This window comes from Schistocerca nitens, chromosome 9 (assembly GCF_023898315.1).
Source record: "Schistocerca nitens isolate TAMUIC-IGC-003100 chromosome 9, iqSchNite1.1, whole genome shotgun sequence".
Lineage (NCBI taxonomy): Eukaryota > Metazoa > Arthropoda > Insecta > Orthoptera > Acrididae > Schistocerca > Schistocerca nitens.
In genome coordinates this window covers 415537780-415559787 of record NC_064622.1, presented here as the reverse complement: position 1 = coordinate 415559787, position 22008 = coordinate 415537780, and the positions used below count along the sequence as shown (strand labels likewise).

Here is a 22008-nt window from a genome sequence, read left to right as displayed (position 1 = left end):
TGATGGAACCAAAGGAGTTGAGGTTGGAGAGGAAATTCTGGAGTTCTTCTTCACTGTGAGTCCAGATCATGAAGATGTCATCAATAAATCTGTACCAAACTTTGGGTTGGCAGGCCTGGGTAACCAAGAAGGCTTCCTCTAAGCGACCCATGAATAGGTTGGCGTACGAAGGGGCCATCCTGGTACCCATGGCTGTTCCCTTTAATTGTTGGTATGTCTGGTCTTCAAAAGTGAAGAAGTTGTGGGTCAGGATGAAGCTGGCTAAGGTAATGAGGAAAGAGGTTTTAGGTAGGGTGGCAGGTGATCGGCATGAAAGGAAGTGCTCCATCGCAGCGAGGCCCTCGACGTGCGGGATATTTGTGTATAAGGAAGTGGCATCAATGGTTACAAGGATGGTTTCTGGGGGTAACGGATTGGGTAAGGATTCCAGGCATTCGAGAAAGTGGTTGGTGTCTTTGATGAAGGATGGGAGACTGCATGTAATGGGTTGAAGGTGTTGATCTACGTAGGCAGAGATACGTTCTGTGGGGGCTTGGTAACCAGCTACAATGGGGCGGCCGGGATGATTGGGTTTGTGAATTTTAGGAAGAAGGTAGAAGGTAGGGGTGCGGGGTGTCGGTGGGGTCAGGAGGTTGATGGAGTCAGGTGAAAGGTCACCTACACATCAACTCAGCCAATGAACACACCCGTCAACTCCTATCCTTAATAAAAGTCCTCAATCTTTCCTCTCCCACATCCACACCGGCTATTCAGAGCATCCTCCTACAGGCCAACCGCAAATTAGAGCAGCATGCCACCCTTCACCTCAAAAAACTATCCAATCTCCTGCTTTCCCACCTCCGGAAAGGCAACTCACTCACCCTTCACAACCTTTCCAGCAAACCTCAACCACCTCTCATTGCGCACAAACCCAGTCTCTCCCATCTACTCAATCTCCCACTTCCAGCTCCACTCTCTCCAAAACCTCAAAATTCCAATCAACACAATCTGGTACCACAACACCCTAATTCAGTAGTTAACCTTTCTTCCAAACCTCTCTCCCAATCCGAAACCTCTGTCCTATCCAAAGGCCTCACCTTCAGCCCCACTCCCAGATTCAACCAAACAGCCCTCGTCAAAGATTTACTGTCCTACACTCGTACTCTCCGCTGGAAGCATCACTTTGCCACGAAGAAAAATGATCCTAATCCTACCCCTAATGATCTAACTCCCCAAGACACTATCCAAATTGAACCCTGCCTGGAACAGTTCCGTCCTCCATCACAGCGGGACCCACCTCCTCTCCCTCAAAATCACCCTCTCCAAACCTTCCAGGAATTTCTGACTTCCAGCCTTGCCTCTCAATCCTTCTTAAAAAACCTTAATCCTACTCCCAACATCACCACTGCTGAAGCCCAGGCTATCCGTGATCTGAAGGCTGACCGGTCCATCGTCATTCTTCCGGTGGACAAGGGTTCCACAACTGTGGTACTTGATCGTCGGGAGTATGTGGCTGAGGGACTGCGTCAGCTTTCAGACAACACCACATACAAAGTTTGCCAAGCTAATCCCATTCCTGATGTCCAGGCGGAGCTTCAAGGAATCCTCAGAACCTTAGGCCCCCTACAAAACCTTTCACCTGACTCCATCAACCTCCTGACCCCACCGACACCCCGCACCCCTACCTTCTACCTTCTTCCTAAAATTCACAAACCCAATCATCCCGGCCGCCCCGTTGTAGCTGGTTACCAAGCCCCCACAGAACGTATCTCTGCCTACGTAGATCAACACCTTCAACCCATTACATGCAGTCTCCCATCCTTCATCAAAGACACCAACCACTTTCTCGAATGCCTGGAATCCTTACCCAATCCGTTACCCCCAGAAACCATCCTTGTAACCATTGATGCCACTTCCTTATACACAAATATCCCGCACGTCGAGGGCCTCGCTGCGATGGAGCACTTCCTTTCATGCCGATCACCTGCCACCCTACCTAAAACCTCTTTCCTCATTACCTTAGCCAGCTTCATCCTGACCCACAACTTCTTCACTTTTGAAGACCAGACATACCAACAATTAAAGGGAACAGCCATGGGTACCAGGATGGCCCCTTCGTACGCCAACCTATTCATGGGTCGCTTAGAGGAAGCCTTCTTGGTTACCCAGGCCTGCCAACCCAAAGTTTGGTACAGATTTATTGATGACATCTTCATGATCTGGACTCACAGTGAAGAAGAACTCCAGAATTTCCTCTCCAACCTCAACTCCTTTGGTTCCATCAGATTCACTTGGTCCTACTCCAAATCCCATGCCACTTTCCTTGATGTTGACCTCCACCTGTCCAATGGCCAGCTTCACACGTCCGTCCACATCAAACCCACCAACAAGCAACAGTACCTCCATTACGACAGCTGCCACCCATTCCACATCAAACGGTCCCTTCCCTACAGCTTAGGTCTTCGTGGCAAACGAATCTGCTCCAGTCCGGAATCCCTGAAGCATTACACCAACAACCTGACAACAGCTTTTGCATCCCGCAACTACCCTCCCGACCTGGTACAGAAGCAAATAACCAGAGCCACTTCCTCACCCTCTCAAACCAAGAACCTCCCACAGAAGAACCACAAAAGTGCCCCACTTGTGACAGGATACTTTCCGGGACTGGATCAGATTCTGAATGTGGCTCTCCAGCAGGGATACGACTTCCTCAAATCCTGCCCTGAAATGAGATCCATCCTTCATGAAATCCTCCCCACTCCACCAAGAGTGTCTTTCCGCCGTCCACCTAACCTTCGTAACCTCTTAGTTCATCCCTATGAAATCCCCAAACCACCTTCCCTACCCTCTGGCTCCTACCCTTGTAACCGCCCCCGGTGTAAAACCTGTCCCATGCACCCTCCCACCACCACCTACTCCAGTCCTGTAACCCGGAGGGTGTACACGATCAAAGGCAGAGCCACGTGTGAAAGCACCCACGTGATCTACCAACTGACCTGCCTACACTGTGAGGCATTCTATGTGGGAATGACCAGCAACAAACTGTCCATTCGCATGAATGGACACAGGCAGACACTGTTTGTTGGTAATGAGGATCACCCTGTGGCTAAACATGCCTTGGTGCACGGCCAGCACATCTTGGCACAGTGTTACACCGTCCGGGTTATCTGGATACTTCCCACCAACACCAACCTATCCGAACTCCGGAGATGGGAACTTGCTCTTCAATATATCCTCTCTTCCCGTTACCCACCAGGCCTCAATCTCCGCTAATTTCAAGTTGCCGCCACTCATACCTCACCTGTCATTCAACATCATCTTTGCCTGTTCACTTCCGCCTCGACTGACATCTCTGCCCAAACTTTAAATATGTCTGCTTGTGTCTGTATATGTGTGTGTGTGCGAGTGTATACCTGTCCTTTTTTCCCCCTAAGGTAAGTCTTTCCGCTCCCGGGATTGGAATGACTCCTTACCCTCTCCCTTAAAACCCACATCCTTTCGTCTTTCCCTCTCCTTCCCTCTTTCCTGATGAGGCAACAGTTTGTTGCGAAAGCTTGAATTTTGTGTGTATGTTTGTGTTCATTTGTGTGTCTGTCGACCTGCCAGCACTTTCATTTGGTAAGTCACATCATCTTTGTTTTTAGATATATTTTTCCTACGTGAAATGTTTCCCTCTATTATAACCATATATATATATATATATATATATATATATATATATATATATATATTTTAACATCAAAGATGCACCTCAGGTTCTCAACAAAACATGGGAAGAGTCAATGAAATAACAAGAGAATTTGAGAAATGCTGATAGACTAAAAGCCATGATATCTGTAAGAAATTACACATTGACCATGAAACATATTTGGATAAAGCCTTATAGTAATAATTCAATTTCACAAGATAATAATGGTGGATCAATATTCCATCTGCAAATAATAGTCAGAGTAGACAATTTTTTCAAAATCTTTGAAATTACTCATCAAGGATAACAAAATTTGGTCATGTACAACAACAATCCATAAAAAATGTAGTTCTGAAGTGCGATGAAGCTCTGGGAACAAAGACAAAATGAGGATTGCAGCAAGAAAAGCGCTGCTGCAAATGCAAGAGTGGAGGGGATAGGGGGTTTGAAAATTATTCATCCACTACAAGCACAAACATTTGATCTAAGCTCCTCTGACAACATCTGAAAAGGTCAAATCCATCAGTTTGGAGAAATCCGCCAAAACTGATCAATAAAAAAAGGATATGGCCATCTTTTAATATACCAGGAGTATATCCACACATTTCTGGTGATTGTTTCTAAAATTGAGAGAACTTGTCAAGTCAATGTCTCCACCTTACACATTTCTAATCACCCATCTCCAAGAATTAATACAAATTTTCACGAACTCTGCATCTGTGTATGAGTCACCTCCCTTGCGTATAATCATGGTACACAATAGCTGCTCGCCAAAGTAACAATCTTTTCATTCATTTTCTTTTTAGACATAATTTCTTCTGATATCATATTCACCTTTAGTGACTGAATTTTCATTTCACAGGCATCTACATCTACATCTACGTGATTACTCTGCTATTCACAATAAACTGCCTGGCAGTGTTCAATGAACCACCTTCAAGCTGTCTCTCTACCGTTCCACTCTCAAACAGTACACAGAAAAACGAGCACTTAAATTTTTCTGCCGATTCTGTCCGTCACTCTGGGAATATTGCGCAAACATGGCATAAAGACGATTTTCAAACTGACAAGGAAGATCAAAGAGTGTCTTAGATCGGCAAAGGAGAAAAGAGAACCACTTGCAATGTAGGGAATATACCGTATACCATGCACGTGCGGAAAAGTTTATGTCGGAATGACTGGACGATCAATTAACACCAGGATCAAAGAGCATAAGCGACATTGCAGGTTGGGGCAGGTGGAGAAATCGGCTGTGGCAGAGCACGCACTCAATGAGACCGACCACGTAATAAAATTCACCGACACAGAAGTTCTGGCTGTAGAGAAGCACTATCACATGCGCTTGTTCAGAGAAGCTGTCGAAATACAAAAACACGCGAACAGTTTCAACAAGAAAGAGGAAAGCCTTAAGGTAAACGGATCCTGGCTTCCCGTACTGCAGCAAACGACCGTCACAGGCAGCAAGAGGAGAACCGCACCGGAAATAACCGCGGAAAAGCCCTCGGACGTTGGCGCGCCAGGTACATATAGTCTGCGGCCGCGAGCTCGGTTCCAGTTCACCACCGGCAATGGAGGGTGAAGCTTTGACAATGCCAGCCACTCGTGCTGGCGAAATGTCACAAAAATCATTAGATGAACATCGGCCGAAGAACCCGAGACAGAAGCCAATAGGCAGTTTGTCAATAAGTGGCCACGAAAGCCTTAACAATTTTGTGAGTGGATTACTCCCTCAGAAGTTGAGATACATCTTAAACAAAATCACGCAAATGGCAATTTCTCCTGCCATTTTCCTTACAGTCCAGTGGCAATGAAATAAGGGTGGTGGTAGCAAGCTTGGGTAAGGCTGGAAACTGCTAGTCTGGATCTGCACACTGGTGATAAGTATGTGATGGTCGCCTTCCTGACAATTTTTCTGACTGCTAAGGGATCCTGTCCTGCATCTGCAAATAGGCAGGCCTATTCCTCATAACCACTGTCCACCGTGAATGGGGTGGGCCTTAGAAAAGATTGGTCAAACATCTGCAGTCCCATTTGTACCTGGCTTGGAATCCACACCTTCTAATCAATGGACGAAAACAAGAAAGGACAATATGACTTATGGAACATGAAATTTCAAGTCTTCTGCACTTAAATGGTAGCAGACCAGAAAAAAGTAGTTCTCTCACCACTCACAAGCTAGCTACATTAAATACAGACATTGCTAGCTATCAGGTAAAGAACACATCAGCGAGGCTTGTCAGAGTACACAATCTTCTGGAATGGAAAGAATATAGGAGAACCATGGCTCAACAGAAGAATGGGATACAATCCATCGGCTTTGACAAATGACATCAAATTTAAGTCATAGATGATAATTTTTGTATTTCCAATTCATAGATAACAAACTGATTATCTTGGGAAATAAAATTCAAATCGTAAATTAAAATAAATGAATACAGCATTAAAAGAAAGAAATTGTGTATGCATTTGATTGTTGGTTATGATTTTAAGGAATCTGTGTACAGTTTTTAATTTATTGGTCATCATTTGACACAATACTGTTTGTAGTCTATTACATAATCCTTTATTAGTTCTAAATTTCATTTTGAGCAAATTTTAGATACATGTCGTATAGTTATTTTTTCATCCTGGATAATTCTGAGATATCTGTTGTAAGTTTTTAGATAGAGATTCATTTGTGCCAATGAGTAAGGATGAGCTGACTGATGTTATGGGTGTAGTTATTTTATCTACAATTCTTTTTTTACAAATATCAAAATTAAACGCTGAATTTGTTCGGTGCCATAAGTGTGGCCAAAACATGCGACTGTCAAGTGGGTCGCTCTGGTGGGAGATGTAGCAAGGATAGTGTTTGGTGTTCCATTAGAAGAGAAATGCCATCTGAAAAATCTTAGCTGGCTGTGAGGAATGTTATGAAGATTACTTACTGCTGACGTCTGAGATATCCTGTGTGGTTGTGTGTGTATTAATGTTGGGTGAGTGTTGTTGTTGTTGTGGTCTTCAGTCCTGAGACTGGTTTGATGCAGCTCTCCATGCTGCTCTACCTGTGCAAGCTTTTTCAACGCCCAGTACTTTCTGCAACCTACATCCTTCTGAATCTGTTTAGTGTATTCATCTCTTGGTCTCCCTCTACGATTTTTACCCTCCACGCTGCCCTCCAATACTAAATTGGTGATCCCTCGATGTCTCAGAACATGTCCTATCAACCGATCCCTTCTTCTAGTCAAGTTGTGCCACAAACTTCTCTTCTCCCCAATTCTATTCAATACCTCCTCATTAGTTATGTGATTTAACCATCTAATCTTCACCATTCTTCTGTAGCACCACATTTCAAAAGCAGAAACACTTTCCTTGCCATTGCCAATCTACATTTTATATCCTCTTTACTTCGACCATCATCAGTTATTTTGCTCCCCAAATAGCAAAACTCCTTTACTACTTGAAGTGTCTCATTTCCTAATCTAAATCCCTCAGCATCACCCGACTTAATTCGACTACATTACATTATCCTCGTTTTGCTTTTATTGATGTTCATCTTATATCCTCCTTTCAGGACACTGTCCATTCCGTTCAACTGCTCTTCCAAGTCCTTTGCTGTCTCTGACAGAATTACAATGTCATCGGCGAACCTCAAAGTTTTTATTTCTTCTCCATGGATTTTAATACCTACTCCAAATTTTTCTTTTGTTTCCTTCACTGCTTTCTCAATATACAGATTGAATAACATCGGGGAGAGGCTACAACCCTGTCTCACTCCCTTCCCAACCACTGCTTCCCTTTCGTGTCCCTTGACTCTTACAACTGCCATCTGGTTTCTGTACAAATTGTAAATAGCCTTTCGCTCCCTGTATTTCACCCCTGCCACCTTCAGAATTTGAAAGGGAGTATTCCAGTCAACATTGTCAAAAGCGTTGTCTAAGTCTACAGATGCTAGAAACGTAGATTTGCCTTTCCTTAATCTATTTTCTAAGATCAGTCGTAGGGTCAGTATTGCCTCACGTGTTCCATCATTTCTACGGAATACAAACTGATCTTCTCCGAGGTTAGCTTGTAGCAATTTTTCCATTTGTCTGTAAAGAAGTCATGTTAGCATTTTGCAGCCGTGACCTATTAAACTGATAGTTCAGTAATTTTCACACCTGTCAACGCCTGCTTTCTTTGGGATTGGAATTATTATATTCTTCTTGAAGTCTGAAGGTATTTCACCTGTCTCGCACATCTTGCTCACCAGATGGTAGAGTTTTGTCACGACTGGCTCTCCCAAGGCTATCAGCAGTTCTAATGGAATGTTGTCTACTCCCGGGGCCTTGTTTCGACAAAGGTCTTTCAGTGCTCTATCAAACTCTTCACGTAGTATTACATCGCCCATTTCATCTTCATCTACATCCTGTTACATTTCCATAATATTGTCCTCAAGTACATCGCCCTTGTATAAACCCTCTATATACTCCTTCCACCTTTCTGCCTTCCCTTCTTTGCTTAGAACTGGGTTGCCATCTGAGCTCTTGATATTCATACAAGTGGTTAAATGTGTTTGGTATGTTTGTGATGTTGTGTGTTTTTAATCAGGCGAATAGCACTTTGAGTGTCAACAACATGGAGTGTTGTTGGTTTGTCTAACTGAAAACAACGTTCACTGAGAAAACCATGCAACCAAACAACTTCAGTAGCAGCATCTGAAGCTGCTATGTATTTGACCTCCATTGTTGATCTGCTTACATATTTTTGTTGACGGAACACAGTGTCAGAGGCTCATCTGCTAACAAGCTCACATAGCCTGTTGTTGACTGACGAGTACCTTATGGTCAAGTCCCTGGTCCTCTGTAGATACTTCATAATCCTTTTAACAGCATTCCAATGATCAAGACCTGGATTATGTAAAAACCTACTCATCATATTCACGGCGAACATGATGTCTGGCCATGAGACAGTTACTGCAAACATTAAGCTGCCAACTGCCTGCCGATAAGGTTTGCTTTCCATCTCCTTTACCTCATGCTGGTTTGCAGGAGACTGCCTACTGTACAACATGGTTCTAACATCAAAAGTAGTGGAGTTTGGTTTTGAATTATTCATGTTGAACTTCTGAAGTAAACAATTTATGTATCTGTGCTGGCCTAGGTAGATTTATTTTGTAGAAGGGCTTTGTACAATTTCCAATCCGCAGAAGTATTTTCCATTCCCACAGTAATTTCAAAATTGATCCCAGTGCTGTCAAAACGTTTTCCAGTATTTTTGGAGACTTATAAATAAGCAACCCATCATCCACATAAAGTGCCAGGTAAACATCAGTGTTATTTGTTAAAGCATGGAAAGCACATTCGTCTGCATTCAGTTGCACAACGCCAAACACTGTCAGAGACTGTACAATTTTTTGATACCAACAACGTGGTGATTGATTGAGTCCATATAGACTCATCTTCAGTTTGCAAACATTATTAGAGCCTTCTACAAGAAAGCCTTTCGGTTGCTCCATGTAAACTTCTTCTTTCAAGTCCCCATTCAGGAATGCAGTCTTAACAGTAAACTGCCTAATTTCCATATCTCGTGAAGCTGTTATGGTAATAAAGCTCAACTGAATCATATCGAACTGCAAGAGAGTATGTCTCTTCATAATCAATGACTTCTCATTGTGAATACCTTTTGCACATAATCTAGCTTTAAAGTGGTTAATTTTTCCCTCAGAATTCTGCTTCACAAGATAGTCCCACTTACATCCAACTGCCTTCCGATTGTGTGGTAATGATACTAGATCCCAAGGTTTGTTCCACTTCAAGGATGTCATTTCCTCTTCTATTGCTTGTTTCCACTTTGATGACTCTCGATGTCATTGCTTCCTCAAAAGTCTGAGGTTCAAAGATAAGGGCAGAACAAGCTATATCTTGGTCCCGAAAACGAGTAGGTGCTCGCATATTAGGCCAGTCTCTCAGATTCATCCTTTGATTTTCTTTCATTTGTTCACCAGTCTCATCCTCTTCAAATTCCTCTTGAACATCTTTTTGATTTTCTTTCATTCATTCCCCAGTGTCATGCTCTTCAGATTCCTCTTGAACATCTTCTGCAGATTTTTGCTCTAAGTTTATGCTATGGGTTTGTTCTTCATTGAAAGAAAAGTGTTGGAGATTGTAATTTTCTTTGACTCAGGATTGTAGAGGCGATAATTGGTACCATAGCCAACAATGATAAATTTCTTTGATTTACTATCTCATTTTGATCTAAATTTATTAGGAATGTGTATGTATGCTGCTGATCCAAAATTCCTCATGTGTCCTAAAGAAGGAGATTTTCCAAACCATTATCGTTTGCTTTAAATGGTCGCAGATTTAAGATACATGCAGCACAATTTATTACCTCTGCCCACAATTCATGAGACAAGTCGGTACTTAATAAAATAGTGCGTGCACACTCAGCAGTGGACCTGTTTTCTCGTTCAATTCAACCGTTCTGCTGTGGTGTATAGGAACTTGTTTTGTCATGTATTACACCATATTGCGTGAAATAATCTTCAAATTGCTTATTTATTAATTCAGTTCCATTGTCACTTCTCAGAACTTTGATTTTGTTTCCAGTTTGTCTTTCAGTCAGTTTCTGAAATTCCAAAAACACAGGGAAAGTTTCATGCTTACTTTTAAGAAAATGCACGAATCTGTATGAAGTGCAATCATCCTTGAAAGAAACTATGTTGAAATGTGCACCTCCAAGAGACAGTTTTCTCATCCACCCACTCAAATCGACATGAATAAATTCACCAGGAACTTTCGACCTTGATTCCAGATTTGAACTAAAAGATTTTCTTTTCATCTTGCCATACTGAAATGGTTCACAATGAAGATTTTCAACTTTCTTCATATTGAAACCAGGTATTAAGTTCAGATCAGCCATTTCTTGAGACCACTGAAATGAATGTGCCCAAGTCTCTCATGGCATATCAGCATGGAATTCTCAAGAAATGGCTGATCTGAATTAACCACTTTAAAGCTAGATTATGTGCAAAAGGTATTCACAATGAGAAGCCATTGATTATGAAGAGACATACTCCCTTGCAGTTCGATATGATTCAATTGAGCTTTATTACCATAACAGCTTCACGAGATATGGAAATTAGGCAGTTTACTGTTAAGACTGCATTCCTGAATGGGGACTTGAAAGAAGAAGTTTACATGGAGCAACCGAAAGGCTTTCTTGTAGAAGGCTCTAATAATGTTTGCAAACTGAAGATGAGTCTATATGGACTCAATCAATCACCACGTTGTTGGTATCAAAAAATTGTACAGTCTCTGACAATGTTTGGCTTTGTGCAACTGAATGCAGACGAATGTGCTTTCCACGCTTTAACAAATAACACTGATGTTTACCTGGTACTTTATGTGGATGATGGGTTGCTTATTTATAAGTCTCCAAAAATACTGGAAAACGTTTTGACAGCACTGGGATCAATTTTGAAATTACTGTGGGAATGGAAAATACTTCTGCGGATTGGAAATTGTACAAAGCCCTTCTACAAAATAAATCTACCTAGGCCAGCACAGATACATAAATTGTTTACTTCAGAAGTTCAACATGAATGATTCAAAACCAAACTCCACTACTTTTGATGTTAGAACCATGTTGTACAGTAGGCAGTCTCCTGCAAACCAGCATGAGGTAAAGCAGATGGAAAGCAAACCTTATCGGCAGGCAGTTGGCAGCTTAATGTTTGCAGTAACTGTCTCATGGCCAGACATCATGTTCGCCGTGAATATGATGAGTAGGTTTTTACATAATCCAGGTCTTGATCATTGGAATGCTGTTAAAAGGATTATGAAGTATCTACAGAGGACCAGGGACTTGACCATAAGGTACTCGTCAGTCAACAACAGGCTATGTGAGCTTGTTAGCAGATGAGCCTCTGACACTGTGTTCCGTCAACAAAAATATGTAAGCAGATCAACAATGGAGGTCAAATACATAGCAGCTTCAGATGCTGCTACTGAAGTTGTTTGGTTGCATGGTTTTCTCAGTGAACGTTGTTTTCAGTTAGACAAACCAACAACACTCCATGTTGTTGACACTCAAAGTGCTATTCGCCTGATTAAAAACACACAACATCACAAACATACCAAACACATTGACATTAAATATCACTATATACGTGAACATGTTGAAAATAATGAGATTGAAGTTTATGATGTTTATTCTGATAAACAGTTGGCAGCATAATCCATGTCACTTCAGGCAGGGTGGGGGGTGGGGGGGGGGGGGGGGGGGTACCTTCATAGTCATGGATGTTATTGAATTTAGCATATGTTAAAATTCAGGAGTAAGCAAGAAACATGTAATTTTTTTGTTTTCTCCAAAAAAATTCCTGCCCTAAGACACAGGCCTCCAAAGATGACAATGCAAACACTATTTTGAAGATGTAAATTTTGGAAAATTTTTTAAAATGCTGTATCTCTGTAACAGTCCTAGATATTTTGTTAGACTTCTTTATTTGAAAGATACTTGCTTTATGATTACAATGGCATCTTCCTTTTGGACATATCTGTCATAGTTCTTTTACTGTAGCCTTTTGAATTTTTTTATAATTTACAGATTTTTTTTTCTTCCTCAAAAAATACCAATCCAGAAAAGTTAGATTTTTTTCTGTTGATTAGTACCATGTAGTACTATATTCTCTGTAAAGGAGAGCTTCCACTTTTATGTTGGACAGGTTTTATTTTTAAAAAATCATTTTATTTAACTTTCAAGGGCAATATATGTCTTCGTTGAAGTTGTTTCTTACTCATTTCTTTGTTACAATGTTTGTTTCTATTGTCTTTGTTGCAGTTATTTCTTATCACTTTCTTTGTCGCAGTTATTTCTTTTCAGTTTCATTCTAGCAGATATTTCTTACACTTTGTTGTACTTTCTTGTCAGTTTCTTTGTCATGATTGTTCCCTGTGGGTTTCTGTATTGTAGTTTTTCAGTACTAATTTGTTTCATGAAGGGGCTTCTAAGAAATCTGAGCCATCCAGTGAGTTCTGTGTTTTCGTGAGGAATTTGCCAATTGACATAGCTGTAGTGTGTGTTTTTTTTAAAAAAAAAAAAAAATAGGCTGTTTGAAATGTCTTCTGACTGGGGCCACGGGAGAGTGAAGTGTGCTGACTATTTGCATGTTCATGAAAGAGATATATAAGACTTTGTTCAGGATCGGAATAAGTGTTCTCATTTGAAGACTCTGTTTCAAAGTGAAGATGTTCCAGTGATGACTTTTTGTATTCTAAATGTTTTGACAGAACAACAACAATGATAGTATCTGAACAACGTGAAGCCTCCCAAGGTGCAGATGCTGCAGATTTTGCATCAGTAGAGGAAGTAACTATAGAGGTAGGTGTTACTCCTGTTAAGGAACCGTGGTCAGTGAAGTCGAGCCATAAGCTCTATGCATCAGGAAAGAGCAGAGAAATTACTAAAGCTATGGATGAATACATTACAGCAAAATTGACCGCACTCTTCACAGTAGAACTTTCATCTTCAGAGGAAAATGAACCAAAGCATTCTTGCACCTCTTGCCAGAATTTTTCACCAATATCAATTCAACTGCTGAATATTGTGCATCCTACAGTGAAAAGATGCAAGTTTTAACTATTAATCCAGAGACATTTTCAAGGAAAACAATTTTGAACCACTTTCCATCAGTGTCAGACTGCATGGAAGACAAATCAAGAAATGTGAGGTCTGTAAAAGAAATCTTTGGAAGACAAGATCCCTATTATTGTCATCCTGTAGAAGCAGCTCAAGTTCAAATAGTGCAATCGTTTTATGTGGAAGATAAATGGGATTGCTCTTGCCAGAGTGCCAACAAAAAAGACGCTCTAACTGTAACAGCTGAAGGTAAAAAAGTTGTGAAAGTGCAGAGGTACATGACTCACAGTATTAAAGAAACTTTTGCAACTATCCACCTTCACATATTGGAAGATCAAAAGTTTATGGACTACAACCTAAGTGGGTAGTTCTACAACCAGCTAGAGATGCCTGTTTATGTGTGTACTGGCCGAATTTTGAACTTTGTGTGGTAACTTTGAAGGACTGACAGGAGTACGTCACACATTGACACCTTGGTTGGGCGTGAGCAGCAAGAGACTTGTTTCTTTCAAGAATGTGGCGGCTGCCCTGGAATGGGAGGACTGTCTTCACAGGCACTTGGCCTGGAAAATGTAGCAGATAACTCTGCAAAAATTACATATGCAACATGGGAGGAAAATAATCTAATTAAGAAAACTTCTGCCTTTCACAGTTTCATTGATGAACTAGGTAATTGGTCAGTGAAAGCAGTAACACACCAGCACCTGAAGATACTGGAACAACAACACATTGCAGAAGACCAAGGGTGTGTATGGGCTGAAGAACTATGTTTAGTGCTTCACCATGATTTTGCTGAGAACTGGTCTGTAATTCTCCCACAGGAGTGACATATTTTCAAAACAAGACCAAAGCCTGTGATGACACAGGAGATGACTCAGCACATGCTTTGTTAGCAAATGCACAAAATTCTTCAACTGCAAACAGGGGCAGAGAAGATCATCATTATTTCTTATGGTGCTCGTAATAATTGTAAAAATCATTACCAGTTGTTTGAATTGAGTAAGTCTCTTGTGCCAACTAACTTGTTATAGGCTAGTGCTACTGGTCAAGGGAAGTGGCCTTGTGATGATGTAGGAGGCCTGCTGAAGCACCATGCTACAAAACACAATCTTCCCAGACCAAATACAGCTGTGATTCAGAATTCTGAGGGTTTTATGAGTCATGAAATCTTACACAGGCACAGTCCTCATTATTTTGTCCAAAGAGGAAATCAAAGAATTCATGAGCTGAAAGAAGAGGAGTGGTGCTAACAAACTACTCCTGTGAAAGGAATTCAGAAGACACATTTCTGGACTCAAAGTGCTGGGCAAACACATATTGCATGCAATTTAAAGAGCAAGAAAGAAGAAATTTCGTTTGTTCAGCCAACAGCAGGATAATATTCCAATTCACAACCTGAGAAGGGGGATGTTTGTGGCGTGTATGTATGACAGTGACTGGTGGATTGCAGAGATTATAGATACCAGTTATGAGTTAAATGACACTGTAGTGAACTGGATATAGGTTTCCAGCTGAAGGACAGCAACAATGCCATCAGTGCTCACTTCCTGTTCACAATGTTTTGAAGACTGTAAGTGCTCCAGTTCCCATTGGTTGAACAGGAAGTCATCACTCTATACCGAATGAAGACACTGAAGCAGTGGAACACATTTTAGTTCATTGACTGGCTAATTTCAGTACAAAACAGAGTGCACAGAAATTGTATAAATTGAAACCTTTAAGTCTTAGGACCTTTCACATACATTTCGGAACCATTTAAAATGCTCAAAAAATGAGTCTCTTACTCATTTTTCAAAACTAAAATTATGCTAAATAACGCTAGGTTTTGACTTTATGAGCCTGTTATGTAATAATGTGGTAATAAAACAGGTTTTATATGTGGCAAAATTTTCAGTTGTTTATCAAACCTGTTAACCTAACGGTGGAAGCTCTCCTTTTCACGGAATGTAGCACTATATGGTACTAATCAACAGAAAAAAATCAAAATTTGAAGTATTGGCTTTTTGGAAAAAAAAAATTTCAATAAATTATAAAAAAGTTCAGAACGTTATAGTAAAAGAACTTTGACAGGTAAGTCCAATAGATGATTTCTTTGTAATCATAAAGCAATTATCTTCGAAATAAAAAAAACCAACAAAGTATCCAGAACTGTTCCAGAGATACAGCATTTTAAATTTTTTTCCAAAATTCGCATCTTCAAAATGGTATGCACAGTGTCATCTTTGGAGGGCTTTGTCTCAGAACAGAATTTTTTTTGGAGAAAACAAAAAAATGTGTGTTCCTTACTTCATCCTTCATTTTGACATACGCTAAATTCAGTACCATCTGAGACTATGAAGCTAAGAATTTTTCCTAGCCTGCCTGAATTAATGTGGACTATGTTCGGCAGACTTATTCACAAAACATTTAATTAGCGACAAATTCATATCAAACAAATGAGCTCTGCCAATGATATCAAAACAAACTCAATAAAACAAGAGTGGGAGTTTTGACAGCAGTGAGCTTGTTTTATTGAGCTTTTTAGTGGCTTCATTATCAGTTTTCATGGTGTGAGTGCGCCAAATATTTATGTTCATTCTGTGTGCGGCCATGTTCCATCACATTATAAAATTATATCTTTGTTTTTTTTGTTACAGTTACGGTGTAACTCTTGGTTGCAATAGAGAAAGGAGCAATAAGTTATTTTTACTCAAATTTACCATATTTCGCTCTGTGATGTTTTGCCAAACATAATTGAAGACATCAGTTAGATGACTACCAGTTTGGATAGTGAGATACCCAAGAGGCAGTTGTGAAATTGAACTTGACTTAAGAAAAAACAAGGCACATCCATACGAATTGTCAGCCTAGAAAAAGGATGGGTAGTAAAACGGTGCACATGATGTTCAAGCATTGCAAAGTCCAGGTTGAATATCAACAATTATGAAACGGATAAGTTGCTAATCAGTGTAAAGATGACACACTGAGCTGCAGACAAGCACAACAAAAAGACTGCATTCCTTGCTTTTGCATATATTTCTCTGATAACCTTCTGTTCCTAATTTTCTTCTGCTCAGCGAACACAGTGCAGTCCTTGTGCCACAATTGGGAGGGTGTCAAATCATCTGATGCAAAATGGAGGAGAGGGCGTAACGTATCAGGGTGAAGTGAAAGTAATCCATTTTACTGTTAGGTAATTTACTCCCACAAAGAACTGTTACGGATCTTAACTTTGGCCAGTTGTAGCATGAGATAGGATCATCCCTCTAGACAGATCCTGCTTCAAAGTAGGGAGATATTGTTGAACTGTTTTTCTGGTTACTGAGGGTGGTAGCTTAGATTGTGCTGCATACTGGATCTACGTAAGTCTAGTAGAGATATCGGGTGTACTGAAGACTGTAAAATACTTACCGTGCGTCGGGCTATAAAAGACTGATCGAGTATTTCTGTGACTGCTGCTTCCTCCAATGTCCCAAAATTCAATGAAGTACGTCTTCTGGTGTTGTGTTCCTTCCTTATATTCATGCAGCTTAACTTCCACGGAACATCCGACAGTCCATGATGGGTTAGAGATTGGTTGGTTATGGCAAATTAGGTGCACCAATGAAGATTTTCCTACTCCTGCAACAAAAAACGAGCCAATTAATGAAGTTTAATTTGCTTTGGGTGTTCAGTAGACAAGTCAATACAAAAAAAACACACCAGAGTCACCTACTACTATGATTCTGACTTTGTCTACTGATGCCATGCGTATAGTTACCAAACAAATTACAGTTTACCAACACCTCACGCCAATGAACACGCAACACTCTTCGCAAGCTCGCTGCTAAAAATATCTTTCGTTCAGAGATGACCAAATGCCAGAAAGTTAAAACTTCTTTCGTGTCTAATACGTTTGACTGTCATGTATAAAATTTGGATTATATTTGCAATGTATGTTAAGGAAAATATAAACAAGTATTATGACACTATTTTGTTCCTAATAGGAGGGCTTAAGCATTTTTAAACATGACATGTATCCCCTTAACCACACTACTGGAATGTCTTGCTAGCTAATGCGCTTTGAAAAAACCAGGGAAAGCAGTAAATGAAGATTCCAGCTAAAGTGAACTGCTGTGTGTTGGTGGATACAGAAATTTTTAGTGACTAATTTTTGGATTGTAAGATTTCCCAGTGCAGTCTGTCATATTGACGATGGTGGTGAAAGTCTACATATCAGGAATTTCTGGTAATAAGGAGGTGCGTACGTATTTCGCTGTGACTGTTCTCATAGCAAAAAGAGGTGTGCCCATGTACCGTAGCGAAAATGACGACAAACTTTAAGAATGACAGGAGTGAATCTTACCAGTATGGTTAAACACTTTCAGATTTACGCTCGAAGCATATTCGTTCGTGATGATTATCTGCACGTTACATTTCATGTAGGTTGAAACGAGTTTTGTTTTGACAGGTGAAAAAACGCCAACAGAGGGTTCAAATGATACTGGACAGCAAAAGTATAGAATATGTAACTGTGGATATAACAGAACCGGGAAATGAAAATGAAAAAGAATTTATGCAGCAAAACGGCAAGGCAAGGTCGTCTAAATACCCACTGCCGCCTCAATTATTCAACGAAGAAGACTATTGTGGTGTAAGTTTTCTAGGAAATTGAATCCAGTGTTATACAAACATATCTGGCCATTTGCTTACTTTTTTCTTTAAATTACAGGATTACGAAGACTTTGACATGGCAAATGAAATCGATGAATTGGAGAAGTTTCTGAAGATGACACCAGCAGTTTCCAAAGCGGAAATAAATTTAGAAAAATCAGAGACTTCAGCAGACGAAAACGTTGTTGAAAATGGTGAACTGAACGGGAATACAACCAGCCGAGAGGTAAGAAAATTAACTTATATAATACAGTTAATTTACAAATATCGATGTTACAGTCCTTACCTTATTATCTAATATATAAACGACGATAATTTTACCATCAGTTTTAAGTAACTTTTTAAAATTCAGAACTCGTCAGAGAAAAATGAAGATAAGGAGGCAGCTGGAAGTGCAGCAGACGAAAGGCGAGAAGAAAAGACTGAGGAAGCAGGTGACCAGCAAAATGAGGAAGAATAAGGTTAGCAATTCTCTTGGTCATGTGTGGTTATTAAACTGATAAATGCCGTTGATCTATTTTGTTTTCTTAAATGACTGGCATCATAAGTGTCTCATGTTTTGCAGTGAACATGTTAAAGCTGCAGCACTGCCAAAGTTCGTCTTAAAAGGCCTAAATCTGTCACCAAATGTCATATCTGAGAGCAGTGAGCAAATTTGAGTAATCAGAGGTATTGATGCTGCGTCTTTTAAACTGGCAGTTTGTCATAAATTGCTTTCATTTGCTTTTGGACAATAGATAAAGAAGAATAATACTAAGCTAGAAAGTGATAGATTTTCAGTTAAATGGATTCATCGAACATGTCATGTGTAATTTTTTTTACACTTTGTATTATTTATTTTAAGAGGCTTATTATAGCAGTTTTACTTTTGTATGATACAGTAATATTTATCTGTATGTGATTTGTACAGTACTGGTGCTGGAAAAAAATGAACAAAGCAATAGATTATATATTTTTTCATGTCCTGTTGATTAGGTACATCTCCGTTGACATTTCACGTTTGCTCTCTTTCTTTGACTGCTCTCTCTATTTTGAAAAAAATATATATATTTATATGTGGTCTGAGTGGTGCAGAAGTGGCTACATAATTATGTAAATTACATGTTATTCAGAAATCTTAATCTTCGGTGCACATAGATTTTTAATATAGACATTGAAGACATAGTTATTTTGACCATTGCTTTATTGTTTGTAGTTTTATTTTAGCATGTAATTGGTCACACTTATCTGTCTAATGAGAAAGACTTCAGAACAGGAAATACCTGAAGCATCCCTTAATTGGAGAGCTTCATGGTATGTTGCACTAATTGTGCCAAGTGTTCACACTGCGGAAAGTATGAGTCGTGCTCCACATGACATAGCATCACTTCCTCTTCTGCAGGTTGCTGCCATAAGCTGAAAAGCTGGTTTTATTTCTTATTAACAAATATACATTCAGCTATTTCACAACATTGAATATCTTCAGTAACATGATTGCTGAACTTTATTTTATTGTGACAGTATATGTTTGAGACTTGCTATTTCCAGTTGTTTGTTGTTGATAAATTTGGACCTCGCACCCTTACGCAAAATTAATTATGTGTGATGGTTATGCTACAGAGCAACTCCAATACCTCTTACATTTTAACTTGTCTATGTATCTAATATTCTTATTACATTCACTCATATACAAACACAGTTCCACATGATGTCCTTAGTACATGATATGTGAATCACATTGTAATATTTATAAAAGAATCAATGTATCTTGATATTTGCATTATACTGAGACATTTACAATGACAGTTTGTCTTAATAATACTTAATGAGTATAATGGTTATATGTGTTCCCATGATTATATAAATATATATACCCAGATACATTTTGAAGCTCTGTATTAAATAATAAAGATTTTTTTTAATAATTCAATGCATTTTCATTTTATTATATATTTTCTGCTCATAGTGAATTTCATTTTGAACTCCCAATCTTAGCAAAGAGGTATCTTCCATAAACGAATTTTCGGTATGTTCCTACAATAACAGAAGAGATCAAAAGTATAGATTTAAATGTTAAGACTCGAATTATGAAACCACAAGAAGCTGTAAATGGAATCAAGTAGAGAATGAAAAAATGTTGGAAGGAATGAAATTTCGGTAGAACCTATATGCAAGGTTAAAAGATAAAATTAAATCAAATGTGCAGAATGAAAGGTAATGCATTATAAGTCCTGTATTCTTCTCATAAAATATTAGCTAATTTACACATTAAACTTCAAGCATTGTACTTGCATGTCTTGTCAATGTCCTTGTGAATTGACCAAACAAACTATACACTAGTCATGACAATACAAGCTTAACAAACAATTGATAATGATTGCAGTGCAATAAAAAATTCTGTAAACAGTAAGAGTCAAAATGTTAATAATTTCTGTAGACAATTTCTTAGAACATCTATAGAAGTATTCCTAGTTTTTTACAAGTATCCATATTTTTGCCTTTTAAGGGGTGCTTGGTGATATTTTTATATTTATGTTGTAGTATTGATGAATGAATAGAAATTTCTATTTGTAGCTTTCCTTTTGTAAGCAGCAACAAGTGGAGGAGGAGGGGGAATGAGGTTTGTGCCTCTTGCAGGGAATATTGTTTTTGAAAACACATGGTACTCATTTAACGCATCCCTCCTCCACATAACTTTTTTTATTCAGCACAGCTATTTTTGTGCTATTGGGAAGATATATACTGGATGTAATAAAACTGTCTTAAACTAGGTACAAGATGTGAGGTGGGGCAGTGGTCAAGACATTGGCTTTGTTAGTAGAAAATGGATACAATTCCCCCATATGGCCATCTAGATTTATATTTTCTGTGGTCTCCTTGATTATTATGAGACAGCTGCTAGGGTAGTCCCTTTGAAAAAGGGCAAAGTCAATTTCCTTCTTCGGTTCAATCTTGTCCTCTACTTCTAATGACCTCATAAATGGGATGCTAAACACTAATATTTTTTCCTTAAATCAAATACTTGATACTGTCATGTTTTAGCTTTTTCTTTAGCCTCTTGTTAGCCATTTTCAGTTATGATGAATACTGCGACATCACCATAAAGAACAGCTGAACATGGTAAAGCAGAACACATCATTCACATACATTAAAAAAGCCTAACGTCCAGCTACAGAACCATCGGACACCTCTTAAAAACTTTAGAAATTTGGAGTTCTTATGGGTAAGTTTTATCAGTTGTTTTGTAATCTAAAATTTTTATGCAACGATACCACAGTTTACATACATGACCACAAGAACTGGACAATCAAGCGATATACCCTACAGTAGGCTAGCTAAGGTTCATAATAGCCACAAATACCTAGGCCCCTACTTTTCAACAAACTCCTAAATGCTGCCCATTCAGTTTGCTGTAATACATTTAAACAAGAGTGGTTTAAAAACAAGGCACGTTATTCCATAAAAGAGTATGAGGACTCAGATTTAAGTGACATAAAATCTGACTACCATCATACTAAGTTGTAATAAATCGCTGGTTAAAAGGTTCCTGCATATATAATTTTCGCGTATGTAACTGTCTTACAGATATTTTAAAAAATTTGTGTGCTTCATGTCTCTTAGCTATCAACATAAATAATTACACCAATAACATGTAAAATTTCCAGATGAATACATTCTAAATTTATAGAATTACATTGCTCAGATCACGATTATTTTATGGTATCTGGTGCATTGGAGATAAAAATTTTCCAATTCGGTAACTAATTTTATATACAAAAAAGGAATAAACATTGCTTGTATTTTTTCCCACAACTCTATTGCACTTCTGTATAATTTATAGTTACCGCATATAAGGAGACTACAAACTGTTGTTTCATTTAAAAGAACATATTTATCATGCATGTGATTGAATCAGTTGCGAAGCAAATAATCTCACCATTGCTGGATAGCAAACAGCTCTTTCAGAGATGAAATTTTTCCAGAAAAACTGAAGTTACGCAGAGTGGTACCAGTGTACAAGAAAGTGGAGAAGGATGACCCCCCACAACTACAGGCCATTGTCACTGATGTCAGGTTACTAAAAATCCTGAAACTGCCTTATGTATAATAGATTAGTTGATTATCTA

At 39.1% G+C, this 22008-nt stretch overlaps 2 protein-coding genes across 2 annotated transcripts in view; one reads left to right on the top strand and one right to left on the bottom strand.

Annotated features, from left to right (window-relative positions):
• Positions 1 to 17089, bottom strand: part of LOC126202917 (rab-like protein 3) — a 54058-nt gene extending 36969 nt beyond the window's left edge. Inside the window, exons 1-2 of the mRNA XM_049937000.1 lie at positions 16952 to 17089; positions 16661 to 16870 (exon numbers count right to left, since the gene is read on the bottom strand). Of these exons, the coding sequence (XP_049792957.1) occupies positions 16661 to 16870; positions 16952 to 16997 (256 nt within the window). The 5' untranslated portion in view covers positions 16998 to 17089. The remainder of the gene's footprint in view (positions 1 to 16660; positions 16871 to 16951) is intronic.
• Positions 17090 to 17301: 212 nt separating this feature from the next.
• On the top strand, positions 17302 to 19806 carry LOC126202920 (SH3 domain-binding glutamic acid-rich protein homolog). Its single transcript, XM_049937004.1, has 5 exons — positions 17302 to 17488; positions 17700 to 17882; positions 17961 to 18128; positions 18255 to 18363; positions 18468 to 19806. Exons 1-4 carry the CDS (start codon positions 17444 to 17446, stop codon positions 18360 to 18362), a joined length of 504 nt encoding a protein of 167 aa, XP_049792961.1. The 5' UTR covers positions 17302 to 17443; the 3' UTR covers position 18363; positions 18468 to 19806.
• The last annotated feature ends 2202 nt before the right edge of the window (positions 19807 to 22008 follow it).

Bases quoted from the DNA above. Each gene is read 5' to 3' on its own strand.
- LOC126202920 (XM_049937004.1), top strand. From the start codon at position 17,444: ATGGTGGTGAAAGTCTACATATCAGGAATTTCTGGTAATAAGGAG. The intron at 17,883-17,960 runs GTAAGTTTTCTA...TTTAAATTACAG, and splicing joins ACGAAGAAGACTATTGTGGT to GATTACGAAGACTTTGACAT. The intron at 18,129-18,254 runs GTAAGAAAATTA...TTTAAAATTCAG, and splicing joins GGAATACAACCAGCCGAGAG to AACTCGTCAGAGAAAAATGA.